Source organism: Bubalus bubalis, chromosome 18, assembly GCF_019923935.1.
Source record: "Bubalus bubalis isolate 160015118507 breed Murrah chromosome 18, NDDB_SH_1, whole genome shotgun sequence".
Classification (NCBI taxonomy): domain Eukaryota; kingdom Metazoa; phylum Chordata; class Mammalia; order Artiodactyla; family Bovidae; genus Bubalus; species Bubalus bubalis.
Genome location: NC_059174.1, coordinates 56205472 through 56227306, shown reverse-complemented (window position 1 = coordinate 56227306; position 21835 = coordinate 56205472). Strand labels below are relative to the sequence as shown.

General features: G+C 55.2%; 2 protein-coding genes and 1 long non-coding RNA gene across 7 annotated transcripts in view; 2 read left to right on the top strand and 1 right to left on the bottom strand.

Moving 5' to 3' along the window:
• SHANK1 (SH3 and multiple ankyrin repeat domains 1) overlaps positions 1-9358 on the top strand; it is a 51423-nt gene extending 42065 nt beyond the window's left edge. For 3 of the 5 annotated variants that reach the window (XM_044931353.2, XM_025270024.3, XM_044931352.2), the window contains 2 exons: positions 861-3984; positions 6033-9358. In XM_044931353.2, coding sequence (XP_044787288.2) covers positions 861-3984; positions 6033-6750 — 3842 coding nt within the window. In that variant the 3' untranslated portion in view covers positions 6751-9358. Of the gene's footprint in view, positions 1-860; positions 3985-5537; positions 5745-6032 lie in introns of all 5 variants that reach the window. The other 2 variants (XR_006546058.2, XR_006546057.2) reach the window with 2 other exon arrangements.
• Positions 9346-20999, bottom strand: C18H19orf81 (chromosome 18 C19orf81 homolog). Its single transcript, XM_006080037.4, has 5 exons — positions 20456-20999; positions 12317-12389; positions 12093-12213; positions 10849-10988; positions 9346-9673 (listed from the first exon to the last, which is right to left on the bottom strand). The coding sequence occupies exons 1-5, from the start codon at positions 20991-20993 to the stop codon at positions 9478-9480; spliced, it is 1068 nt and encodes a 355-aa protein (XP_006080099.3). The 5' UTR covers positions 20994-20999; the 3' UTR covers positions 9346-9477.
• Positions 10413-11381, top strand: LOC123330274. Its single transcript, XR_006546077.2, has 2 exons — positions 10413-10474; positions 10823-11381. It is a non-coding gene; the product is annotated as an uncharacterized LOC123330274 (long non-coding RNA).
• Positions 21000-21835: the final 836 nt, after the last annotated feature.

Below are 21835 nucleotides of genomic sequence, written 5' to 3'. Positions count from 1 at the left end.
TCACTTCAGTCGTGTCCGACTCTGTGTGACCCCATAGACGGCAGCCCACCAGGCTCCCCCATCCCTGGGATTCTCCAGGCAAGAACATGGAGTGGGTTGCCATTTCCTTCTCCAATGCATGAAAGTGAAAAGTGAAAGTGAAGTCGCTCAGTCGTGCCCGACCCTCAGCGACCCCATGGACTGCAGCCTTCCAGGCTCCTCCGTCCATGGGATTTCCCAGGCAAGAGTACTGGAGTGGGGTGCCATTGCCTTCTCTTATCCTATATTATACCTTTGGACGACTTAGAAAAGGCGCCCCCTCCTGGCCTGGGGAGGAAGTACATCTGAATTTCGCCCCACCTCTCTTGCTCCCTCTGCTGTTTGCTGTTGTGCAGTGCACAACCTGAATTACTGTATCGAGAGGATTTGCATTTACCACAGCTGGGGAAGGAAGCTCTGGACTAATGTTCCTCTTTAACACCTACTGGGTGAAGGCCATGGCACCCCACTCCAGTACCCTTGCCTGGAAAATCCCAAGGACAAAGGAGTCTGGTAGGCTGCGGTCCATGGGGTCGCTAAGAGTCAGACACGACTGAGCGACTTCACTTTCACTTCACTTTCGTGCACTGGAGAAGGAAATGGCAACCCACTCCAGTGTTCTTGCCTGGAGAGTCCCGGGGACGGGGGAGCCTGGTGGGCTGCCGTCTATGGGGTCGCACAGAGTCGGACACGACTGCAGCGACTTAGCAGCAGCAGCAGCAGCAGGGTGTCACCATCAGCATCATCATGGGTGCTGCTGTTGTAATACTGTAGCTCCATAGGGTTAGGGGAGACCACCCCTCCCACCCCGCCCTGCTCCTGGATCCTCTGTGTCTTCCCAGGGGCTGCAGAGGACGATAGACCCTACCTAGCACCCCCAGCCATGAAGTTCAGCCGCAGCCTGTCTGTGCCTGGTTCGGAGGACATCCCCCCGCCGCCCACCACGTCCCCACCAGAGCCCCCCTACAGCACGCCTCCAGCCCCGTCCTCCTCTGGGCGCCTCACTCCTTCTCCCCGGGGTGGGCCCTTCAACCCCAGCTCAGGTGGCACCCACCCGGCCTCGTCCCCGGCGTCCTTCGATGGGCCTGCTCCCCCTGACACCCGGATAGGGAGCCGAGAGAAGAGCCTGTATCACAGCGGGCCCCTGCCCCCACCCCACCACCACCCGCCCCACCACCACCACCACCACGCCCCGCCCCCCCAGCCCCACCACCACCATGCCCACCCGCCTCACCCCCCGGAGATGGAGACTGGCGGCTCCCCCGACGACCCCCCACCCCGCCTGGCTCTGGGGCCCCAGCCCAGCCTACGAGGCTGGCGGGGCGGCGGGCCCAGCCCGACCCCAGGTGCCCTGTCCCCGTCGCACCACGGCAGCGGGGGCGGCGCGGGCGGCCCCTCCCAGGCTCCCGCGCTGCGCTACTTCCAGCTGCCTCCGCGGGCGGCCAGCGCAGCCATGTATGTGCCCGCCCGTTCCGGCCGCGGGCGCAAGGGCCCGCTGGTCAAGCAGACCAAAGTCGTCGAAGGCGAGCCCCAGAAGGGCGGCGGCCTCCCGCCTGCCCCCTCGCCCACGTCTCCGGCGTCCCCGCAGCCGCCGCCGCCTCCGCCGCCGGCCGCGGCCGCCCCGTCGGAAAAGAACTCCATCCCCATCCCCACCATCATCATCAAGGCGCCGTCCACCAGTAGCAGCGGCCGCAGCAGCCAGGGGAGCAGCACCGAGGCGGAGCCCCCGAGCCAGCCCGAGGCCGCGGGCGGCGGCGGCGGCGGCTCTTCCGCGCCCAGCCCCGCCCCGGCCGTGTCGCCCGTGCCGCCGCCCCCCTCGCCTGTGCCCACCCCTGCCTCGCCCAGCGGCCCGGCCACCCTGGATTTCACCAGCCAGTTCGGAGCGGCCCTGGTGGGGGCGGCTCGGAGGGAAGGGGGCTGGCAGAACGAAGCCCGCCGGCGGTCCACGCTCTTCCTCTCCACCGACGCGGGGGACGAGGACGGCGGCGACAGCTCGCTGGGCCCAGGGGCGCCTCCGGGCCCCCGGCTGCGCCACTCCAAGTCCATCGACGAAGGCATGTTTTCGGCCGAGCCCTACCTCCGGCTGGAGTCGGCGGGCGCCGGCAGCGGCAGCGCCTACGCGGGCTACGCGGCCGGCGGCCGAGCCTACGGGGGCAGCAGCGCCTTCACCAGCTTCCTGCCACCGCGACCCCTGGTCCACCCGCTGACCGGCAAGGCCCTGGACCCGGCCTCCCCACTCGGGCTGGCCCTGGCCGCCCGGGAGCGGGCGCTGAAGGAGTCCTCGGAGGGCGGTGGGCCCCCCCAGCCCCCTCCAAGGCCCCCATCGCCCCGCTACGAGGCCCCGCCACCCACCCCGCACCACCACTCGCCCCACGCCCACCACGAGCCAGTGCTGCGCCTCTGGGGAGCCTCGCCCCCGGACCCGGCCCGCCGGGAGCTGGGGTACCGGGCAGGGCTGGGCAGCCAGGAGAAGTCCCTTCCGGCCAGCCCACCGGCGGCCCGACGCTCCTTGCTGCACCGCCTGCCTCCCACAGCTCCCGGGGTCGGGCCCCTCCTGCTGCAGCTGGGGCCCGAGCCCCCCGCCCCGCACCCCGGGATAAGCAAGCCCTGGCGATCCGGCGCCCCCCCGGAGGAGCCCGAGCGGCTGCCCCTCCACGTGCGGTTCCTGGAGAACTGCCAGCCCCGGGCCGGCGGGGCGGGTGGAAGGGGGCCCCCCTCGGAGGACGGGCCGGGGGTCCCGCCGCCCAGCCCGCGCCGCTCTGTGCCGCCCTCGCCGACCTCCCCGCGGGGCAGTGAAGAGAACGGGCTCCCCCTGCTGGTTCTGCCGCCGCCCGCCCCCTCGGTGGACGTGGAAGACGGAGAATTCCTCTTTGTGGAACCGCTGCCCCCGCCCCTCGAGTTTTCCAACAGCTTCGAGAAGCCGGAGTCGCCTCTCACGCCGGGGCCTCCCCTCCCGCTGCCGGACCCACCCATCCCGACCACCCCATTGCCCCCTGTGCCGCCCCCGGCCGTGGCCGCCGCCCCTCCCACCCTGGACTCGACCGCATCCAGCCTGACTTCCTATGACAGCGAGGTGGCAACCCTGACCCAGGGGGCCCCCGCGGCTCCTGGGGACCCCCCTCCGCCAGGCCCTCCCGCCCCAGCCGCTCCGGCTCCCCCAGCCCCCCAGCCTGGCCCAGACCCTCCCCCGGGCACGGATTCTGGTATTGAGGAGGTGGACAGTCGGAGCAGCAGCGACCACCCCCTGGAGACCATCAGCAGCGCCTCCACGCTGAGCAGCCTGTCGGCTGAAGGCGGGGGCGGCGCAGGGGGCGGAACTGGCGGCGTTGGAGGCAGTGGTGGCGCCAGCGTGGCGGGTGGACCAGAGCTCCTGGATACCTACGTGGCCTACTTGGATGGCCAGGCCTTCGGGGGCAGCGGCACTCCTGGCCCCCCATACCCCCCGCAGCTCATGACTCCCTCTAAGCTCCGGGGCCGGGCGCTCGGGGCCGGCGGAGGCCTGCGGCCGGGCCCCGGTGGGGGACTCCGAGACCCTATCACTCCCACCAGCCCCACTGTCTCGGTGACGGGGGCGGGAACCGATGGGCTGCTGGCCCTGAGCGGCTGTCCGGGATCCTCGACGGCAGGTGTGGCTGGCGGCCCCGTGGCTGTAGAGCCGGAAGGTCCGCCAGTGCCCTTGCCGTCGGCCTCCTCCCTCCCTCGAAAGCTGCTGCCCTGGGAGGAGGGCCCGGGCCCGCCGCCGCCCCCTCTGCCGGGGCCCTTAGCCCAACCTCAGGCCTCAGCCTTGGCCACTGTAAAAGCCAGCATCATCAGTGAACTCAGCTCCAAGCTTCAGCAGTTTGGGGGCTCCTCGGCAGCTGGTGGCGCTCTGCCCTGGGCCCGGGGAGGCAGCGGGGGAAGCGGGGACAGCCACCACGGGGGAGCCAGCTACGTCCCCGAGCGGACTTCCTCCCTGCAGCGGCAGAGGTGAGCAGGGTGCGGGGCTGGCGGTTGGCAGTGGAAGCCAGAGGGCTGATGCTGTGGGTACCTGAGTCCACCTCCACATCAACCCTGTCCCTTTAGGCGGTAGAAAGAAAACAGAAACCAGGCTGGCTTGGAGAAGTTTGCCCTTAGAGAAGCATGCTTTCCCAGGCACTCGAAATTTCCCTTTATCTCAGTAGCTTCTGTGATCTCCTCCCATCACCATGACAACCCACATTCCATGATGAACAAAAAGAGTGATGAACAGAGGAGATTGGAGCACAACTTGCCGATGTCCGTTTCCTTGGTGGGTTGTCAGTTCTGACAACCCCTGAAATCTTCGAGTCCCTTTGAGCCCAGTGTTGTTTCAAGACAAGAGGCTTTAGGGCATGGTGGTTACAAGCATGGTTTTGGAGCTAGGTTTTTGTGTTTTTTTTTTGGAGGGGGGGGGCTGCTTCCAGCCCCGCACTTGCTAACTGGGTGACCTTCAGCAAAGGAATCTACTTCTCTGTAGAAGGAGGCAGGCATAGAACTCACCTAAAAGGGTTTTTGAGGCCAACTGTACCATGAGATGGAGGAGGGGAGGGGGTCTCTTAAAAGGCCATCAAGTATAGATGGAGGAAGTTTTCCAAAGCAGCTAGCTAGTTGGAATCAGCTCAAAGTTCAAGGCCTTCTAATCTAAGGGAAAGTATAGTCACATTCCTGACTCAGACACACAGTGTCCGGAGGTTTTTTAACCCTCTTGTCCTTCTTCAGAGCTTACTTTAATTCTGCTCAAGGGCTTGATATCCTTACAGTGATATTCTAAGGTAGTTTTTAAGGTCTTTGAGATCTTGAGGCATCTCACTGATGACAGAGGAAAGGATGCTTAGTTTAGTTGACCTGTCCACCAATGATTGACTTGCCATCTGTTCTGTTACCGGGCGCCCTTCAGGGGGCTGCTGCTGCTGCTAAGTCACTTCAGTCGTGTCCGACTCTGTGCGACCCCATAGACGGCAGCCCACCAGGCTCCCCCGTCCCTGGGATTCTCCAGGCAAGAACACTGGAGTGGGTTGCCATTTCCTTCTCCACCCTTCAGGGGGAGAGGGAGGGAATCCCACAATGGACAAAACAAGCAACGCATATCCCTTATAGAGCTCACAGCCTGATAAGCAGAGGTGGAGGTCAGACAGAAAACAAAGTCATTGCCATCATCCTAGGGAAAAAATACAACAATGGGATGGTTTGGGAGAGGTGTCTCAAATAAAAGGCAAGCTGAACAGAGAGTGGAGGAGGGAAGGGAGCGAACTGTGTGGCTCCTCAAGGGACAAGAGCACTAAGCTGAGGGAACCGTTCAAAGGCCCTGAGGCAGGGACTGTTGTGGAGGGAGCTAAAGGGATGAGGGGAACCCTTTTCTCCCCTCGTTTCTTCTCTCTTTCATCGCCCTCTCATCTCTCTCTCTCTCTCTGTCCCCTGTCCCCTTCCATCTCTCTCCCCTGAATGCTCCGCTTCTTTTTTTTGTTCCTCTCTCACCGTCTCCCTGTCTTCCACTCTGCTGTGACTTGGCCATACCCCGAAAGGCAGTATAGGGTAGTGGTTAAGAGCTCAGACTTTGGTGCCATATAACTGGGCTCTGCCACTTCCTGGCTGTGTGTCCTTAGGCAGGTTACTTAACCTCTCTGTGCTGCTGATAATAATAGTAACCTGCATCAGGGCTGTCACGGGGATTCCATTGAGATGCAATCTGTAAAAGCACTTAGAACAATGCCTGGCACACGTGAGCATCAGTAAGTGGTGGCGATTATTATTATTATCACTTAATGTCTCTTTTTCTTTCATCTCTCTCGACTGTCGCCCTCCCTGTCCTCTTACTTTTCTCTCCCTTCATTTTCTGTCCTGACATCCATCTTACCCCCTCGCTCGCCCCTTCCATCTCTTCCCATCTCTCTACCCACCGCCCTGTCTCTCTTCCTCTCTCCCTATATCTTGACCTCTGCCTCTTTCTCGCCCCGCCCTTGCCCCCCCACCCCACCCTTCTCTTCCACCCCCACCCCCGCCCCCGTATCACATTCCAGACTCTCTGAAGACTCCCAGTCCTCGCTCCTCTCCAAACCCGTGAGCAGCCTGTTTCAGAACTGGTCCAAACCACCTCTGCCGCCACTTCCCACGGGAACCGCGGTGTCCCCTTCAGCCGCTGCAGCCCCGGGGGCCACCTCCCCATCGGCTTCCTCCTCCTCCACGTCCGCCCGCCACCTCCAGGGCGTGGAGTTCGAGATGCGCCCACCTTTGCTCCGCCGGGCCCCCAGCCCCTCATTGCTGCCTGCCTCGGAGCACAAGGTCAGCCCTGCGCCCCGGCCCTCGTCCCTACCCATCCTGCCTTCCGGACCCCTCTATCCGGGCCTCTTTGACATCCGAGGCTCCCCCACCGGAGGGGCAGGAGGCTCGGCCGACCCCTTCGCCCCCGTCTTTGTACCTCCGCACCCCGGGATGTCCGGGGGTCTCGGCGGGGCCTTGTCAGGGGCCTCCCGCTCCCTCTCACCTACCCGCCTGCTTTCCCTGCCCCCGGACAAGCCATTCGGCGCTAAACCTCTGGGCTTCTGGACCAAGTTCGATGTGGCTGACTGGCTAGAGTGGCTGGGCTTGGCCGAACACCGGGCCCGGTTCCTGGACCATGAGATCGATGGCTCCCACCTTCCCGCCTTGACCAAGGAGGACTACGTCGATTTGGGGGTGACCAGGGTGGGACACCGCATGAACATCGACCGGGCTCTCAAGTTTTTCCTGGAGAGGTGATGGCTGGCCTGGACGGACCAGCCCGTCCACAGAACCCTTGAGCCTACTGGCCTCTTGACCTCTGACCGCCCCCCCCCCCCCAACCTAACAGTCCTTCTCTCCCCGGGCCAGGGACTCTGCTAGAACTTCGCCCTGACCCTTGTCTCCCAAGGCCGGAAGTCACCAGGTGGCCTGATCCCGGCCAGACATTTGCACCTCACAGGAGGGGGCAGCTGACACAAGACTGTGTGTGTGTGTGTGAAGGGGTGGGGGGAGCGGAGGGGCGCTGGAGGAAATCACAGTCGGGGGAATGGAGAAGGAGGGAAGGGTCGATTCTGGGGAGCGGGGGACAGACAGAGCCATAGAGGGTCAGCCCTGAGCCTGACCGGTTGGGGGTCGTACCCCAGGCCGCAGAGGAAGGGGACGCCCTCAGATTCCACCATCTGCCGCCCCTCTAACCACCCTTCCCCCCATCTCCAGGCCCCTGGCTCTCCCCACCCTCCCTTCTCCCCAGCACACACAGCAGCCCCCGCCCCCCCAGGCTCTTGCACGCTCCTTTGCACGCCTGCTCACCTCTCTCCCCTTCCTGGGCTACAATTTTGCACAAATGCGCCCTCTGGCTGTCTTGAGCGCTCCGCCTTGGCTTCCTCCGCCTGCCTTTGCTTCCGGCTCACGCTCAGCTTCCCTGGCACACCACGGCGTCTGTCTCCCCACGCTCCACAGCCCCCTGGTCTCAGACTCTTCCCACGGGCGCCCTCCCCTCCCCCACCCCTCTCTCCTGAAGAATCTCTGGGCCCTTGCTGCAGACACACTTGGGACACCCTTTCCCTCGCCCTCTCTCAGACCGTGCGCCTCCCCCTAGACTCGCGCCTTCGTTCTCCTGAAGCACCCTCTCCTCTTAATCCTGCACCCCCACATTCTCACTCTACCCACCCCTCCGTCTCACAGTGACACTCCCACGCCACCCCCTTGCCCCTCCCCCCTCCCCCACTGTTGCTTGTACCCTCGCCTCCCAGGAACCGTATCTTCTCCTCTTTGCCAGGCCCTCCACTCCCTCGCCCCGTCGTTTCCCAGATCCTTGTCCGTCTCCACTGTCAACTCTTTGATGAAGCTTCTTGCACGCCCGCTCTTGCACACGCATCCTCCCCAGCACTTCCCCTGCTCTCTTGAAGCTGTCTTTTCGTCCTTAACTAGGCTCTTGCACCCCGCAGCCCTGCCTTGCACGCTCATGCTTGAATTTCTGGTTGTTCTTGGGTAACTTTTTCCATCTCTCTTGGAGAACTCTGCAGCCTCTTTCCTTTTGCACACTCATCTCATTCCACACGCTCTTGGGACTGTATTATTGTTTCTTTTCCTGGCAGTTTCTTTTTTTTCCTGCCCCCAAAGATCAGCTCTTATGATCATTTGCACTCTGCCTATTCTCTTCGCTCTGTACACTTTTTCTGGCAAGAGAAGATCCTGTGCACTCTCAGTTATTGCCCACTTTGCTTCCTCGCTTCCTCCTCTCCCTGCCCCAGTCTTTGCCCTCTCAGCTCCTCCCTCCTCCGACTTCCGGTCCATCCATTTTGCACGACGACACCGCCTCCCCCCCATCTCCTGAACTTTCCGTCTCTCCCAGAAACTCCTCCCTCCAGCATGGCTGTTCCTTCCTGCACGCTTCCCTGTCCCTCTATTCCTAGGGCTTGGAAATTCTAAGCCACCCCCTTCCCCTGGAAAGCCCCCTCCCCTACTGTGGGCAAAAAGGGGAGGGCATCGCCCCTGATCCCCACCATGTTCAGCTGCCAAAGAAGGGAGCTCCCCCTCCTTCCCCCAAGCCCATTCCCCCTCTGCTGCCCCCTACCCCCGAGGGGGGGGGGCGCTCCGTCCTTGGGGGGAGGGTGCTTGCAACCCTCCCCCCTCACCACGTCAGGGATCTGCGGGGAACCTTGTGGGAGGGTCGTGGGAGGGGGGAGGGGTGGCGAGGAGGGGGGCGGAGGTCGCGCTGGGCCCCTACCCGCCCCCTCCCCCTTGTCGGATGCCCCCCGTCCGCAGGGGGCCTGCGCGGCGCTCGTCTATCAAGGGCTTGTTCATTCTGGATGGGTGCCGCGGGGTTGGGGAGGGTGTGGGGGGTGGGGAGGGGGGTAGGAGAGGTTGGGCTGGGGAGGGGGAAGGTACTGGATGGGGGGCAGCGCGGGGTGGAGAGAAGCGACAAAGCAAAAAGAGGAACAATAACAAAAGAAAATACAAAAAAAAAAAAAAACTAGAACACACAAAAAAAAAAATTTAAGAAAAAAAAAAAAACCTGAAATAAAGCCCGAGAATTGTCTTCCAAGGGTGGGTAGGAGGAGGAAGAGGAGGGGGGCTGATGAGGACGTCTGGTTCTCGCTGGGACAGGGATCGCACGCGTTCAAATCCACGGCGCCCGGGTCTTCCCTCTCACGAGCCTCGGAATTCACCCCTCAAGGGATTGCGACCCAGGCGTCCATTCGCAGGGACTAGGGGAAGACAAGGGAGGCGGAATTATATCATGGGGGTTCGTCCCTACCCCCCATCACCACCCTCCCCCTGACTCCCCACCAAGATTTTGCAGAGAGAAATGGCTTTTGTACCAGGTCATTCTTTATAATTAAACTCACAGTATCCACCCCCTCGAGCCGACCCCGCCTCCTTCCTGGGGAGGCAACTCCCCTTTTCCTCTGAGGTTCCCGGTGGGTATCCCGAGCCAGAGGGGCGGTGCGCAAGCGCAGCCGGGGCCCGCCCCCCTAAATGTCAGTCTTCCTCGGTCGGCTCCGCCCCCAGAGCCTCGAGCATGCGCCGTCGGACCAGGGAACGGCGCAGGTGCAGGCGGTAATCGCTCAGGAGCAGTTCGTCGTGGCGCACGAGAGGATGCAGGTTCCCACGGAGTCGAAGCCCCGAGCGCAGCAGGCGCGATCGAGTCTGGAAGTCCGTGACCATGATGAGCCACCTGCGAGGGGACAAGGCCGGGGGGGGGGGGGAGCGGGGCGGAGACGGAGGGGGAATCGCTAGCGGCCCCAGCCCCGCCCCTGGTTGCTGGAGAGTCCTTGCCTGATCCCTGAGTTCGTTTACCGACTCGTCCCTCAACCCGTCGCTGCGTCCCTAAACTCGCCAGGCCTGCACTCTCGTCGGGGTCAATCTGTTCTTCGACCCTCAGGGGGGTCAGTCTAGGCTCTGTCTTCCCTGAGCCTGGTTCTGTCGAGGCTCCATATTTCTACACCGCCACTGCACTGGCCGCCTCGCCCCTTCAGTGCTGCTCTCAGGCCTGGTCCCACCCGCCACCAGACAGTCTAGACCCACGGGATCACTCTGACCCCGCCCTGCAAGGTGCTCGGGCTCATAGCTGCTGTCTCGTATTCCGACCCCACTCCTCGGTCTTGCGCATCCCCGTCACCACCTGAGTCACTGAAAGTCTGGCTCCTCTCTCCAGATCCCGCCTTCTTTTCCGATCTCACCTGGCCCTGCTCCCCCACCGCACCCACTCTCGGCTTCGCCCCTTCTAGGCTCCCGGTGGGTGCATACAAAGTCGTTTCAGTCGTGACCGACTCTGCTCCCTTATGGACCGTAGCCCATCCGGTTCCTCTAGCCAGCCAGGCTCCTCTGTCCATGAGATTCTCCAGGCAAGAATACTGGAGTGCGTTGCCATGCCCTCCTTCAAAGGACCTTCCCCACCCAGGGATGGAACCCGTGTCTCTTACTTCTCCTGCATTGGCAGGCGGGTTCTTTACCGCTAGCGCCGCCTTTCAGCCAGGTAGGGGTCCTTCTAGCTACTACAACCTTCTCTGGACGCTCCTGGCCCCTCCCCCTCACTATCTGTCCCCTCCCTGCCCCGCCCCTTGATGCGCTTCCTGTTGGCCCGCACCTCCTGGCCACGCCCACCCAAGGTCTCCGCCCCGCCCCGCCTCTCTCAGCCCTCACTCCCGGCCCCGCCCCCTCACTGTCTGTCCCTTCCCCACCCCGCCCCTCACTGCGCTTCCTATTGGCCCACACCTTCCGTTAGCTCCCGGCCACGCCCACCCAAAGCCCCCGCCCCGCCTCTCTCCGCCCTCACTCCTGGCTCCGCCCCCTCATCGTGTTCACGGCGGGCCTATCACTTCAGGCCCTTCACCCGCACCAAGGACTCACCGGTCCTGGCGTCCAGCAGTCCCACAGATGACGTTCATGTTCTCAAAGCGGATGCTGCTCACGCGCCCACTCTCCATGGCCCCGGGGAACTCGGCTTCCAGGGCCTCCAGCACCTCCACGTGGGTAAGGTCCTCTTCAGGCTGGGGATGTCGGGGACGCCCGAGTTAAGTTCAGGTGCAAAAGTCCCCACCCTAGACCCCACCTGCAGAGCCTGCCAGAGCGAGGAGGATAGGAATCTTTCAGGTAGAAAAGCATCTGCTGCCATTCTAGGTCATTCTCAGAAAAACAAAATCAATCCTCACCAAGCCGATTTGCCAAAAGTCAATGAACAGTCGGCTGAATGATTCACCAGTTGGCCAACTTTGCCTATCTATTGAAAACTTTTCCAGCAACCTGCGTTGGATGGTGAGGTTTTGGCAGCCCTTGAAGATTTCCGCAAGGATTTAAGCTGTACATTTTTCCTTTTATAGTCATATTAGCATTTTAAGGACTGTTACTTTGTCAATAAATAAGGATCGTAGGGGAGGGTTTGACATCTTGTCAATCTATTTAACATTCAGAAAACACATTGATCACTAACCACGTTTCAGTCTCAGATTACCGTGTGGAGGGTGATACCATATGTCATATATAAAATTGCCAAGAAGCTACAATGAAATCAAGAAATTGGTCACCTCCAGGAAAGCAAGCCTTGGGTGTATATGTTGAGCAGCAGAGGTGGGGATGGGGTTGTTTCATGTTCCAAGACCCAAAGAAGAGAAGCAATGGAGTGTGGATTGGCCTTGTCAACAAGAACGGTGATCCCTACGTCAGGGTAAAGTGACACAGATCAGCTGAGGGAACACTCCAAGGCTTGTGCCTGGCAAGCCTCATTTAATTCTCAAATTAAAGGGTGAGACCTTAATAGCTACCTCTGCTGAAGCAGGAATTGGCCACAGAAACCATACATGGCATAACCACTTCGCTGAATCTGTCAAACACCTAAGCTTTTTAAAATGAGTTTTTGCACTATCTGTCCATTTTACAGATTTTCCTAGTAGACAGGTTAGCAGGATTCCCCCTATCCTCTGTCTCCCTTCTCTCCGCCTCTCTCAACGATGGCCCCTTTGACAAATTCACAATTTATTTTCAGCCACTTATCCTGGTGCCAGGCCCTCAGCTGCTAAGCTGCGGAGCTTGGATTCAAGTCCTGTCCACCGCCCCAGCAGGGATCTGGGGTAACGGGCTTGGGGAGGGCCACTCACCGAGGTCTCCATGCACAGACAAAGCGGCTGAGCGGCAGGCGGCATGGGAAACTTCCGGATGCACGGGAGCTCTCGGTCCAGCGCCTCGTATTCTGCAATAACCTGACGCAGATACTGTTTCCTGGGAAAACAGCCAGCGGACAGGGACCTCCCAAGGTCAGAGGTCAATGCCCTCGTGCTTAGAGAAGCTGAGGTCAGAAATCATGGGGCCAAGGACCACTCACGAGGATTTGACAGGTCTGCCCAGGCTCCGCGCCTGCATCTCCTCTGGGGTCTCTCGGTCCACAAGGAGCGCTCCTGGGGATGGAAAACCCAAGTACATCGGTTGCCCTGAGCACTCCTCACACCTTATTCTGCTTAAATGGCATCACCAAGTGACTGGCCATGCCACTCCCAGGATAGCTCCTCTGCCAGTTATTTGGCTGTTGTGTCTCAGCCCGATTCCACCTGCCCCACCCAGTTGTGGGATACCCCAGAGCTGGGACTCGCTACTAACCCCATTTCCATTCCGACTTTTGGGGTCCCCTTAGACTCTGCCTAAAGGGGGCGCAAGAGGGAGACTGCAAGGCAGGAGGAAAAGGAAGGGACCTGCCCCTTTCTGCTTCCTGTTCCAGTCATCCCAGCCTGGCTCCTTCACCGCAGCAGTATTTGAATCCGGTCTGTGGTTTCTCCAACACCCTCAGAACTGCCCTCCTGATTGGAGCTTGATAACAGCTCTCAAATCTGAGCTCTTCTCCACAACCCCTTTGTCAGCTAATTGGTCTCTCTTATGGCCACCTGCTGGTTGTCCCACATAATCCATTTCGTCTTCCTCTTTGTGACCCTATGGACTATAGCCCACCAGGCTCCTCTGCCCACGGAATTCTCCAGGCAAGAATACTGGAGTGGGTTGCCAGGCTTTCCACCAGGGGATCTTCGCAACCAAGGAATCAAACCCACATCTCGCATCTCCTGCATTGGCAGCCAGGTTCTTTACCACTAGTGCCACCTGGGAAGCCCCAAGTCTTCTCTAGCAACATTTTACTCAGTCATTGATGTGTTACCATCTCCTCTATTCCAATTCAGTAGACTGTGTGGTGTACTGGTAAGTGTTTTCTCTCTCTCAGCGGGCACCAGTTTTCATGGTGTGGGTACTCCCACCCTGACTAATGTTATGGCACCCATGGTTTTAACAGGGCTTCCCTTGTGGCTCAACTGGAAAAGAATCTTCCTGCAATGCGGGAGACATGGGTTCGATCCCTGGGTTGGGAAGATCCCTGGAGAAGGGAAAGGCTACCTACTCCAGTATTCTGGCCTAGAGAATTTCATAGACTGTATAGTCCCTGGGACCACGAAGAGTCAGACATCACTGAGCTACTTTCACTCATTCACTCGTGGTTTTAACAACCAGCTTGCAAACTTCCCCACTCAGATCTCGTGAGCTGGGACAGGCTGTCTCCAGCACACAGCTAGGTCCCAGCTCTACTCCTGGCGGTCTTTAGCGTCAGGCTGTCAAGACAGCTCAGCTTGTACCACAGTAAGCCCCCCTCTCTGGTCCTGTTCCTCCCACCTCCCATCTGTTTTAGCAGGGCAACTGGGGTGATCTTTTCCTCTCAGAGGCTCACAAATTTCCAGAGGTTTTCTCTTGCCTTCAGGATAAAGTCCTCCCCTGCTATGGGGACTCATTCCTCAATGTGTGGTCTGGGGGAGCCTCTCAGGGTCCCCTCCAGACCTACGGGATGAGAATCTGCATTTTAAACAGATCCCCTCTGAGAACCATCTGCCCTGCATCACGTATGGTCCCTCTGCTGAGCTCTCTGCGTTTCTGTCTGGCCATCCTGGCCTCCCTTCCATCCTTCCAATGTAGTAATCTCTTCAAGTCTGTTCACTTAACAATAACTACATGTTTACAGTCCCTTTTGCAAAGCCAAACACCTTTTAAAGTTCTTTCCATTGAATCTTCACAACAACTTCTGAGGTGGTGTAGTTTAGCACTAAACTAGAGATGATGTATCAGTTCAGTTCAGTTCAGTCGCTCAGTCATGTCCAACTCTCTGCGACCCCATGGACTGCAGCACGCCAGTCTTCCCTGTCCATCATCAACTCCCAGAGCTTGCTCAAACTCATGTCCATAGAGTCAGTAAAGATGCCATCTAAGCATCTCATCCTGTCGTCCCCTTCTCCTCCTGCCTTCAATCATTCCCAGCATCAGGGTCTTTTCAAATGAGTCAGTTCTTCACATCAGGATGTATAATGAACCCAAATGTTCCAATACCTAGCTTCAATCAATATCAATATTTTGCCAATCTTGTTTCATCTAGGCACTTCCCCACCACACAGAGAAGCACAGAGAAGTTAAGTGATTTTCCCAAGGTCACACAGCCCAAGCGATAGAATCATGATAAAAATCGAGCCATCTGGATCCAGAACATGTTCTCAATCCCCCAGTCTGCTGCCTCTCATCCCACTATTGTCTACACAACAGCTTCCTAACTTCTCAACCTCTCTGTCTCTCTCCTTCATTCATCCCATCAGAATAGCATTTTTTGCTACTGTTTCTTGGTTTGTTTTATAATTATTTGTTTATTTTGAGCTGTGCTGGCTCTTCATTGCTATATGGGTTTTTCTCTAGTTGCAGAGAGCACGGGCTACTTCCTAGTTGTGGTGCGCAGGCTTCTCACTGCAGTGGCTTTTCTTGTTGTGGAGCATGGGCTCTAGGCATGCAGCCTTCAATAGTTGCAGCACACAGCCTCGGTAGTTGTGGCCCACAGGCTTAGTTGTCCCAGGGCATGTGGGATCTTCCCATGGGATCTCCCATGGGGAGCGAACCCATGACTCCTGCATTGGAAGGTGGATTCTTTACCATTGAGCCACTAGGGAAGCTTCAGAATACCATTTTGAAATGTAGATCTGACCACATCACCACCTCCACTTTCCTCAAAACCCGCCCAGGACTTCTCATTGTCTTTGGGATAAATTAAGACCAAGACCACATAGGACCAGACCCTGCTGATGTCTCAAGCCTGATCAGACACCATCGACCTCCTCACTTGCTGCATTCCAGAAACATCACCTTTCTGGGACTTAACTCTCCATGCCCCACTCCTGCCACAGGACCTTAACACATGCTGTAAATCCACGTGGTGCTCTCTTCCCCCTCACTTAGCTCATCACATCTCCTTGAGCATGTGAAGAGTTCCTGTCTTGAATGCATAACACCATGTATTGGCTGGCATCACAGCTGCATTTTTACATTTATTTCTATGAGTCTCTAATTATAATGTGAACAACATGAGGTCAGGGGCTTGTCTTCTGCTCTTGGCATCTAGCAAACCAGGCACCTAGTTGTAAGAATTTATTGGATAAAGACTGAAGGGATATAATCATCAAATGCAATATATTGTCTTTGTTTGGATCTTAATTAAAACAAACCAACTGTAAAAAATGAAAGTTTTTAATAATTCAGTTCTGTCGCTCAGTCGTGTCCGACTCTTTGCGACCCCATGAATCGCAGCACGCCAGGCCTCCCTGTCCATCACCAACTCCCAGAGTTCACTCAAACTCACGTCCATCGAGTCAGTGATGCCATCCAGCCATCTCATCCTCTGTCGTCCCCTTCTCCTCTTGCCCCTAATCCCTCCCAGCATCAGAGTCTTTTCCAATGAGTCAACTCTTTTCATGAGGTGGCCAAAGTACTGGAGTTTCAGCTTTAGCATCATTCCTTCCAAAGAAATCCCAGGGCTGATCTCCTTCAGAATGGACTGGTTAGATCTCCTTGCAGTCCAAGGGACTCTCAAGAGTCTTCTTCAACACCACAGTTCAAAAGCATCAATTCTTCGGCTCTCAGCTTTCTTCACAGTCCAACTCTCACATCCATACATGACCACTGGAAAAACCATAGCCTTGATTAGATGGACCTTTGTTGGCAAAGTAATATCTCTGCTTTTCAATATGCTATCAAAATTGGTCATAACTTTTCTTCCAAGGAGTAAGCGTCTTTTAATGGCTGCAGTCATCATCTGCAGTGATTTTGGAGCCCAAAAAAATAAAGTCTGACACTGTTTCCACTGTTTCCCCATCTATTTCCCATAAAGTGATGGGACCAGATGCCATGATCTTCATTTTCTGAATGTTGAGTTTTAAGCCAACGTTTTCACTCTCCTCTTTCACCTTCATCAAGAGGCTTTTGAGTTCCTCTTCACTTTCTGCCATAAGGGTGGTGTCATCTGCCTATCTGAGGTTATTGATATTTCTCCCAGTAATCTTGATTCCAGCTTGTGCTTCTTCCAGCCCAGTGTTTCTCATGATGTACTCTGCATATAAGTTAAATAAGCAGGGTGACAGTATACAGCCTTGACGTACTCCTTTTCCTATTTGGAACCAGTCTGTTGTTCCATGTCCAGTTCTAACTGTTGCTTCCTGATCTGACCTTTAATAATTAGGGAAATTCAAATATATACTAGATGAGATGATATTCAAGAAAAAAATTATGAATTTTTGCTGGTTGTAATTAATGGCATGGTAGGTCTGTTTTCTAAAACTTGTTTTAAAACAAATTTGTCCTATAGAATGTCCCCCAAAAAAGTGTGTGTGTGGGTGCCTAGGTGCAACAAGATTAGCAAAATATTGATAGTTATTGAAGTTAGGTATTGGAATGTGTGGATTTATTAAACATTTTCTCTATTTTTGTGAATGTTTGAATTTTTCCATAGTAGAGAAAAATCTTTTAAATTCCTATCACAGATAGAAATAAAATTATATGCCCTGGAAAAGTGTGTGAAATGACTTGGAAAATGATTCTAGCAACATCAAAGTGATATGTTTAAAATGTGAATAAAACTGTTTCTTATGAAATGTGGCATTAGAAATAAAGATTCCTAAATTACAACCATGATTTTAATATATTTGTTTCAATGTATATGCATAACTTAATAGAGGTATACATTTATAAATGAGTACTTATTGATAAGTGAGTAAACATAATACATTCAAACATCAACAGACACCTCCAAGGCCTCCTGTGTGCTCTGAAGGATGATGCAAACCAAGAGATTAATGAGACCTCCACCCTGCCCTCCAAGAGCTTTTGGTCTGGTGGGGAAAGCAGTCACTGTAAAGTGCAGTACTTGCTACAGTGGCGGTGTCACAAGGTGGACAGTCTGGGCACAATCAAGGAAGGCTCCTTGGAGGAGGTGATGTCTTCCATGAGACTTAAGGGATACAAGAGGAGTCTGCCAAATAAAGAAATGGCAGAGACCCTCCTCATTAAAAAAAAAAAGAAGAAAGAAAGAAATTGCCAAGAAAGGGATATTTTATGCAGAGGCATCACAGGGTGTGTGGGTGGAGGACTAAGGTCTTTAAGCAAAAGAGAATATTCCCAGAATTCTCTTCAGGCCCAAAGCTAAGGAGTACTTATTGCAACTGTAGGTTATTAATTATTTGTGAAATAACATGTGTCATGTCTGCCTTCCTTGCATGAGAACAGGCTGGATCATTTCATTCACTACTACAGGCAAACCACTTGGGACCCACAGGCTTTCTAATGGCCTAAGCCAAAATTTGCAACCTGACAAGCTAAAAATGTTACTGGCTCCAAAATACCACAAAGAAAATAGAAAAACTGAAATGAACAAATATTGATCTACAAAATGGGCCAACTGGTCAACTCAATGCCACTCAAATTTTTCTGGAGCTATACATAAAGTTTTGATGCTTTTGAACTGTTGGAGTTCTATTGGTGTTGGAGAAGATTCTTGAGAGTCCATTGAACTGCAAGGAGATCCAACCAATCAGTCCTAAAGGAAATTAGTCCTGAATTATTCATTGGAAGGACTGATGCTGAAGCTGAAGCTCCAATACTTTAGCCACTTGATGCAAATAACTGACTCTTTGGAAAAGACCCTTATACTGGGAAAGATTGAAGGCAGGAGGAGAAGGTGATGATAGAGGATGAGATGGTTGGATGGCATTACCGACTGACTAAACATGAATTTGAGCAAACTCTAGGCTATCGTGAAGGTCAGGGAAGCCTGGTGTGCTGCAGTCCATGGGGTGGCAAAGAGTCGGACATGACTGAAGCAAACTAGCACAGCAGGGAGAAAATGCTTGAGAGTCCCTTGGACTGCAAAGAGATCAAACCAAGTCAATCCTAAAGGAAATCATCCCTGAATATTCATTGGAAGCACTGATGCTAAAGCTGATACTCCAATACTTTGGCCACCTGATGCAAAGAACTAACCCCTTGGAAAGGCCCTGATGCTAGGAAAGATTGAAGGCAGGGGGAGAAGGGGATGACAGAGGATGAGATGGTTGAATGTCATCACCAACTCGATGAACATGAGTTTGCGAAAGCTCTGGGAGTTGCTGATGGACAGGGAAGCCTGGCATGCTGCAGTCCATGGGGTCACAAAGAGTCAGACATGACTGAGTGACTGAACTGAATTGATACATAAAGTATACTTAGCAGGTGGGTGCCTCAGTCTAGGTTAGAGATGATGTGGGGTGGGGGGGTCTCCAAACAAAAGAGGTTTTCAAAGGCACTAACAGAGACTGGAGGACAGAGAAACTGTCCATTTTGCCACTAGAGCATTTACTGTGCCTAGCCTAGAACCTGGCACAGAGTAGGTGCTTACAGCCAGCACCCAGAAGGGAGACCCTGTCAATGATTTCCATCCTTATCCCTCACTTGAGGAGTGTCCATTCCCCACCCGTGGGAGAGATGGGGAGGGAACCAGGTGAGGCTCACCAATCCCCAGGATCCTCAGAAATATCTCATCCAGTGTAAACCAATGCCTTCGACCCCTACTGCTCATCATAATTACCTGGCAAGCAGTCAAAAACTATAGATGCTAGGGCCCCATTCCTAGATATCCTGGTTAATTGGAATCTGAAGTAGGATTAGATATAAATTCTTTAAAAACTTCTCCCACCTGATGCATAGACCCAATGACTAAAATAATCATAATAATTTCATTCTTTTTGCCAGGCATTGAGACAAAAGTGAGTGGGTGCTTAGTGCCGGCCAATGAGATGTGAGGAGAGATTATATGGAATTCTTAAGATTAAAACCTTTGGAAGTGATGCTTGGAACTTTGGCAGCCATTTGGTGACCATGAGGTATGCAAGCTAGTGTGAAAAAGAAATATATCCCAGACTAAAAAGCAGGGAAACAGAAATCAGCTTCTCAATAACATTCACTGAGCTGCTGATCCACCCAAACACAAACCCTGCTCCATCTATAGGCTTCTTTTACAGTGAGATAATGTCTTTCCTATTCTTTATACTGGGCTTTCCACATGGCTCAGTGGTAAAGAATCAGCCTGCCAAGCAGGAGACGTGGGCTTGATCCCTGGGCTGGGAAAATCCCCTGGAGAAGGAAATGGTAACCCACTCCAGTATCCTTGCCTGGGAAATCCCACGGATAGAGGAGGCTGGTGGGCTACAGTTCATGGGGTCGCAAAGAGCCAGACACAACTTAGCAACTGAACAAGAATTCTTTATACTGCCTTAAGTCCAATTCTGTATTACCTGCTAGCCAAATGAATTGTCACCAAGATATTACTTTAGAAATGTTCAATGAGAAAATGAATGAATGAATGAGCTGTGCTAAAGTAGAGCGGAAATAGGCAGCCCTGGAAGATGAGCCTGACAACTGGCGCAGGCTACACAGGGCCTCAAACACTGGATTGAGGGGCTGGTGCCCTATCCTGGGAGTGATGGGGAACATGGAAGAGCTGCGACTAAGGGAGAAAAAGGGTTAGTGTTGGGTGTCAGAAAAGTTTTCTCTGGGGCTACGTAGGGGATGGGCGGGAGGGAAGAAACTGGAGGCCAGGGAGTTAAGTGGAGAAAGGGTCCATTGGAAGAGGACAAGCCCTGACCTGGGTATGTGGGGACGGGACAGAGAGAATGAGAACGAAGACAGGGTTAGGGACTGATGGCAGTGGGAGGGAACCGGAATCGGCGGAACAATGCCTGGGGTCTGGATTGGGTTGGTCGTAGGGTTACTCAAAGATGGGAAGCAGGGAGAAGGAGTAGCTTCGGGAGAAGATACTAAGTCCGGTGGTGGAGACAAAAACTGTGTGAGGGACCAGGGCAAGGAGTCTCTAGGGGCTCACGGCCTCCAGAAGACTTGTTAAGGCCCCAGAGACTCATGGGAAATGTAGTTCCGGGTCCAGACCATTGGCCAGGGAACTGCAAAGGCTCAAGGGAAATGGCGGTTTGCGGTTTTAAAGGGTACTGCCTAGTGGACACAAGATGTTAAGGGTAGCTCTCTCTTTGGAAGGCCAGTAACTCACTCACGGCCACGCCGCAAGGCAGGCTGTGACACAATGCTCGGATGAAGGCCCTCCACCCCCACGCTTGCGTACAAACGCACAGAGAGTTACCTGCGTCCCTGTGCATGCTGGGGTTGCCCATGGCGGAGGAGCACAGGGGCTCCACCTCCTGTTGCATCCTGGGAAGGCGGGTGAGGGTTGTCTCAGGAGGACGGGGAGAAGCGCTCTGACTGGGCCACCCGCCCCAGCTCTGTCTCCCCGCTGCTTCCTCCCTCTTGTTCTTGAACCCCCGGGGGAAAAATGTGGACGGCTGCGTCCACATAGGCATCTGGTTTCCTTTCATCTCTGGGACCCGCTGTGTGTCCCAGTTCCTTCTTTCCCAGCTTCCTTTTTCTTCCTCAACGTCTCCCGGTCTCCTCGAGCCTCTTTCCCCACTCCTGTCACTCGCACTGTCTTCTTCATCTGCTCCCCATGTCTCTGTCCCCCTCCCTTCCTCCCTCTTTCCCCATTTCTTTATCCTGACTTCTCCCTGTCGCTCTCCCCATCTCTCCTCTACTCTTTCCCTCATTTTCTCTGCCCTCTTTCTCCCCACATCTCTCCCCTTCCCTTGTTCCATCTCCCCAGTCTCCTCCATCAGTTTCCCCAACATCGCCCCATCCCCCCATCCCTCTCTGTCTTCATTGTTTTTTGGCTCTCTCTAACCCTATCACCCCTTCTCTGTCTCCCTACCTCTCTCCCCATCTCTCCCAGTCTCCCTTTTCCCTCTTTCCCCATCTCTCTTCTCTCATAGCTGCCTCTGTCAGGCCCCTTGTCCTCCCCCCCTCTGTCATCCCTTTTCTGTTCCCACTTGCCCTCCGCTCATCCCTGTTTCACGCAGGAACTGCTTAGATACAGGCGAGATTCAAACAGAAACTTGGTTCTATATAGGGGAGGGAAAGGTGAGCAGGGGGCCTGGTTGCCATGGTACCTCCAGTGGATGGGGGAGGGGCTGGGAGTGAAGGAGTTTAGCCACAGAGGTGCCCACAGGGCATCTCTTCTTTGTGTCTGCCGAGCTCTCAGCAGGGGAGAGAAGCCCAGACTTTTCCCCTTATTTTGTCTTTCTCAGTCTGTCTCTGCTTCTTTCCACTTCAACTGGTCGTTGCCTTAACTGTCGGTTATTCCTGCTTGATAAGCATTGGGTCTCTGCTTTTTAGCAGTAGCACCTCGATTTTCTGAGTCACTAATATTTGTGGTGTTGGAGAAGACTCTTGAGAGTCACTTGGGCCGCAAGGAGATCAAACCAGCCAATCCTAAAGGAAATAAGTCCTGAATATTCGTTGGGAGGACTGATGCTGAGGCTGAAACTCCAATACTTTGGCCACCTGATTCGAAGGACTGACTCATTTGAAAAGACCCTGATGCTGGGAAAGATTGAAGGCAGGAGTGTTGTAGCCACGCGTTCCGGGAAACAAACTCATGCAGAAAGACGATGCCGATAGTGAAGTGCACTTT